The sequence below is a fragment of the Cibotium barometz genome, chromosome 45, assembly GCF_041138505.1.
Source record: "Cibotium barometz isolate CiBa-2024 chromosome 45, ASM4113850v1, whole genome shotgun sequence".
Classification (NCBI taxonomy): Eukaryota; Viridiplantae; Streptophyta; class Polypodiopsida; order Cyatheales; family Cibotiaceae; genus Cibotium; species Cibotium barometz.
Window position 1 is genome coordinate 35,938,856 of NC_141090.1, and position 4,488 is coordinate 35,943,343.

At 40.4% G+C, this 4,488-nt stretch overlaps 1 protein-coding gene across 4 annotated transcripts; it reads right to left on the reverse strand.

The window, feature by feature from the left end:
• Positions 1-2,380: 2,380 nt before the first annotated feature.
• On the reverse strand, positions 2,381-3,686 carry PLA2-ALPHA (Phospholipase A2 family protein). 4 transcript variants are annotated; one of them, XM_086782842.1, is made up of 4 exons: positions 3,459-3,686; positions 3,294-3,333; positions 3,091-3,222; positions 2,381-2,658 (listed from the first exon to the last, which is right to left on the reverse strand). In XM_086782842.1, exons 1-4 carry the CDS (start codon positions 3,549-3,551, stop codon positions 2,615-2,617), a joined length of 309 nt encoding a protein of 102 aa, XP_086638968.1. In that variant the 5' UTR covers positions 3,552-3,686; the 3' UTR covers positions 2,381-2,614. The 4 variants fall into 4 exon arrangements, with proteins under 4 accessions (XP_086638968.1, XP_086638969.1, XP_086638966.1 ...); XM_086782843.1 differs by having other exon boundaries at positions 3,091-3,216; positions 3,459-3,650; XM_086782840.1 differs by having other exon boundaries at positions 2,381-2,716; positions 3,459-3,641.
• Between the last annotated feature and the right edge of the window lie 802 nt (positions 3,687-4,488).

Consider the following 4,488-nt stretch of genomic DNA (forward strand, 5'->3'; position numbering starts at 1 on the left):
ATAAGGACCCAAGCGAGGTGAACAACTCTCATCCATCTCTCACAAATGACAAACAACCAGGGTACCAAGGTAATAAAATCTATGCTTAGGGCTTAGTCCCTCACCATGAAACTTGCAAATTAAGCTTTGTTATTACAAAGAAACAGCCCACACACTCACAAGAACTTGGCACACTGAAAATGTCATCTTCCTCACCATCCTCACTATCTCCATCTTCTTCCATTGATCCAAGAACAAGAAACACCAAGAAAAGCGAGCAAGAGTTATGCCAACCAAGTGAGAGAAAAAGAAGAAGAAGCATGGACATAAAGGAGTCATGTATAACCTCCTCAATCAACTCCCCTCTTTTCCTTTTCAAGATATTATTGAAAATTGAGTACATATTTTGGCCTAAGATTATTTCTTAGACTTAGTAGTATCCATATCAAACCTTACACCGACGATGGAGGATGCCAAGTACTCCCTCTTAGCCTTTACTGAACTTTAGGTAAGTAGTATGTCTAAATAATAAAAATTAAAAATAATAATAATTGAAAAGAAAAAAGACCAAGAAGATAACTATCACCATGTAGAATCATGGTAGAACTCTTGGTTACTCGTGGTGGTACCTTGAGGAGGCTGATGCCTTCGTTCTCATGGGTTCTCACCTTCTTTAGGCCAGAGGCACCAGAATGGCAAGAATTCACTTAAGGGACATGTATTGTATATTTTACATGTGTGATTGCCACTTGTCTATGAAAGGCACACCATGGGATCAACGAGTTTAGGTTACTACCTTTGGATGCGTGTTTACACTAGCCTAGGTGGGCTAGAGTGCCCGAGTTGTCTGCTCGAGTGGTGTAAACCCTTGAAATGAAGGAGATAAGACAAAAGAAAAGCAAGCTTCTCACTCTCTTGTATCGTCATATGATGCTAACTCAATAAAGTGATCTTCTCTTCTACGCCCACCTCCCCTTTCCCCTTCTCTCTCTTTTACTGGCCCAAAAATCTATCCTCGACCGGTGAGACCTTGTTGTCTAAGCTGCCTTAAGGCGTTTTGTTATCCTCATTGGTGACCCCTTCTCTTAATTATCATGACCTTTCTTCGTGAATGAGCGGCAACTTAGTCTGTAGTCCCTTTTTCGAGTTCTGTGTTGCTTCTTCAGTTGCTCTTGCAAACTCATATAGAAGCAACTCAATCATTAGCACAGTGAATATTGTCCATCCCTCAAAGACGTCACCTCTACCACTAGCTCTTCTTTTTAGCTCATCTTTTAGCTTCTCTTTGTCTTGCTTATACCCTTCTTGGACAACATAGAGGCCGGACTTTCACTTGTATCTCTCTTCTTTTGGCGCCTACTTTGCTTACCACATCCAGAGCTAGTGTCGCCTGATTTAGTTGCACTCAGGGCTTGTATTTGCATGCAGATGAGCACTAAATTTCCCATCACACGAGGCCTCTTTTTTCACCATTTTTTTAGACGTCTTCCACGCACACCTTACACCCAATTTATACTTTCATTCTCACTAACGCCCTTATGGGTGCAACATTGGAAATCGAGGTTAGAAGTGATGTGTATATGATGGAGGTTATGTGAGGTGAAGAACATGAGAAGATAGTGACCTAGTACTTAATAATGGGACGAAGATTAGGATTTCCAAGTTTTCACAGTGCATTGCCAATGTTTATTTTGTATATAGAGATGTGTACAATAAGGAGGTTAGAGATATGAACATGGATAGAAGTGAACCAGCAAAATAGTTAGATTTTATGGCACACCCTCAGCTTCTTAAGCTCTATTAACATCCTTCTCACTCATTTCTTGGTCCACTCGCATGTGGCCAAGGAAAGGGTAGTTGATGCTTATGTAACTTGCTTAATGATACACACACTACCGTAGGGTAGGGAGCATAGTGTTTTAAAAGAGGCAGCCAATTCTATTGTTTGGTTTCCTTCACTTGAAAGCAACATGGTTAACATGTTTGTTGTGTTTTTGACAATATATATGTGCATGAAAGATCCATATCCATCCATCCGGCATACTACTATCAAGATTGCTATCTAAGTACTTAGTTGTCATAATCATTTTTCAGCACAGTGAAGTAGGGTATGTTGCGTGTGTGCGTACATGCACGCATGTGAATGAATGTGTATGTGTATGTGCACATACATGTGAGAGGGAGAGGGTGTGTGTGCACATGCACAAGTGCATGTGTGTGTGTGTGTGTGTGAGAGAGAGAGAGAGAGAGAGAGAGGGGAAGGGGGGGATGAATTTTGATGATATTGATGTGTGTGTGTGTGTGTGAGAGAGAGAGAGAGAGAGAGAGAGAGAGAGAGAGAGAGAGAGAGAAGGGGAGGGGGGGAGGCAAGGAGAGATTAGATGATACTGATCAGTTCTAAGATATGACAAGACTATTAAAGGGGATTAAATGCTAATTGTAATGACAATGGTTCTTACTTCCCTTGAATCCAATTTTATCAGGTACAAGGTGATTGTAATGACATGTGCATTTTGACACTATCAACTCTTACATAGTACCTTGGAAGGCCACAACTAAGCGAAGCTGTGTAGGGACATGCATCAAAAGTGCAAAGCAATCTTCATTGTTGTCTCAATAATGTACTCCACCTCCTTTACATTGCAAGTATTTCCCCGAAATTGACTTGCTCTGGAAGCTCTGTAAGAAGCCACACAATTTAACAAATTGCGGTTGCATGTGGTGTTGAGGTAATTGCCTGCAATAACACATATAGATATGCTTATCTCAATCTATAACACCAAAAGAAGGGGGGAGAGAGAGAGAGAGAGTGTTTTTTAATTGCCTGCATTAATCAACATATAACACCAAAAGAAGGGGGAAGAGAGAGAGAGAGTGTGTGTAGCCCCAAAAGAAGAGAGAGTGTGTGTAACACCAAAAGGAGAGAGAGAGAGAGAGAGAGAGAGAGAGAGAGAGAGAGAGTGAGCGAGCGTTTATTTGTGAAAATTAAGGTGGTCAAGTATGAAATTTCAAATTTGCATCAACAGTAATTAATGGGATTAGCTTCTATATTTTGTACATTGCTGTGTAGATCAGTAACACACTGCAAATTACAAAATGCTTTATGCTTACCGAGATGGTTGCCAATGCAGTTGTCATGGGCTTGACAGCAGGCGTCCAGCTTATCACAGGGAGCCTGGCCGGGGCAACCTGTGTATCCCACCCCGCAGTACTTCCCATACCGCAGCAGCGGCGCCACTGTCCCTGTATTAAGTTAATGACCACTACCATATACAAAAAAATTGCTGATTTATTCAAAAAAATTGACGCCTCACCAGAGCAGAATTCTGATTCGCAAACGGTGCTGCAATCCAGCTGCGCAAAATCAACACACAGGAAAAGAACGGCCCTTGTAATTAGGTCACGGGATTAGGTTAAAATGGTTGCGTGAGTATTTTCCATTAACTTAAACAGTCATTAAGTATAGCGTAATTAGAGACCTTGTCGGAGATGTCAATGACGAGGGCAAGCGAGGATTGAAGAAGGAAAGGTAGCAGAGACATGAAAGCTAAGATTAATGGAGATAATCCCATGATCTAAGCTTTGTGGGCAATAATAATGCTAACGCCAAATGAATAGGAGACTGAATTTCTCCCCGATCACCCTTTATAACGATCAACCCTATTAAATTAACCAGCAATATATTGTGTCAATCTGAAGCTCAAACTGCACGACTCTGACCTTCACATGGCTTGCATAAAAATATCTTTGGCAGAGAGCTGCAATCAGTGCCATACGAGCAAGTGCACGTGAAAAGAATCCTTTGGGTGTCGCTTTAGCTTCGTACGGCTGTACGTGAGTATCTATTTACTTATAAATTCTGCCATGTATTATTATGATGGGATTTTAGTTTAATTATTTTGGTATTGTATCTTTTGACTTATGCATTAAGCCATATATTACGTACTAGTAAGGCAACTTTTTTTCCTTTGGAACAATAATTATATATATTAATATTAACAGCCCTTTACAAAAAGTCCTTTCTACATAAGAGACTTAACAAAGATGTCCACCGATTCTACATATCAAATTTATATTAAAGACTTAGTCCCATATTTTATTCAGCACATTACATACTAGGTCCGACATTTCATCCTCCCATACAAAGGAAGAGTTTCTCCATGAGAAGTGGAATTCCAACTGCATACACGCAATTAGAAGCACATCATAGGTGTATCTGGGATTAGGTGATATAGATCAAGGAAGGTGAAATGTTAATGCATATTGGTTATCCTAATGTATTTGAACATTGGCAGGTGTATACATGGGATGATGTTAGAGGTGATTTGGACCAAGATCCAGAAGGTGGTACCTCAAGATAAGCAGCTAGAAGAGATCTTCATGGACTTGCTGGAAAACCCCTTGGGAAGGAGGCCAACAGTGAAAAATGGATTAAAGGAGAGGAGTTTGTCCAGCAAAGGCAGCTTTTCTATTATGATTTTTTTTTTATTTCTTGAAGTTTAGATGCCA

Excerpts from the sequence above, each read along its gene's own strand:
- PLA2-ALPHA (XM_086782840.1), bottom strand. The coding sequence starts at position 3,551 with ATGGGATTATCTCCATTAATCTTAGCTTTCATGTCTCTGCTACCTTTC. Across the intron at positions 3,334-3,458 it reads TCATTGACATCTCCGACAAG|CTGGATTGCAGCACCGTTTG; the intron begins GTCTCTAATTAC and ends GATTTTGCGCAG. Across the intron at positions 2,717-3,090 it reads CTGCATTGGCAACCATCTCG|GCAATTACCTCAACACCACA; the intron begins GTAAGCATAAAG and ends GTGTTATTGCAG.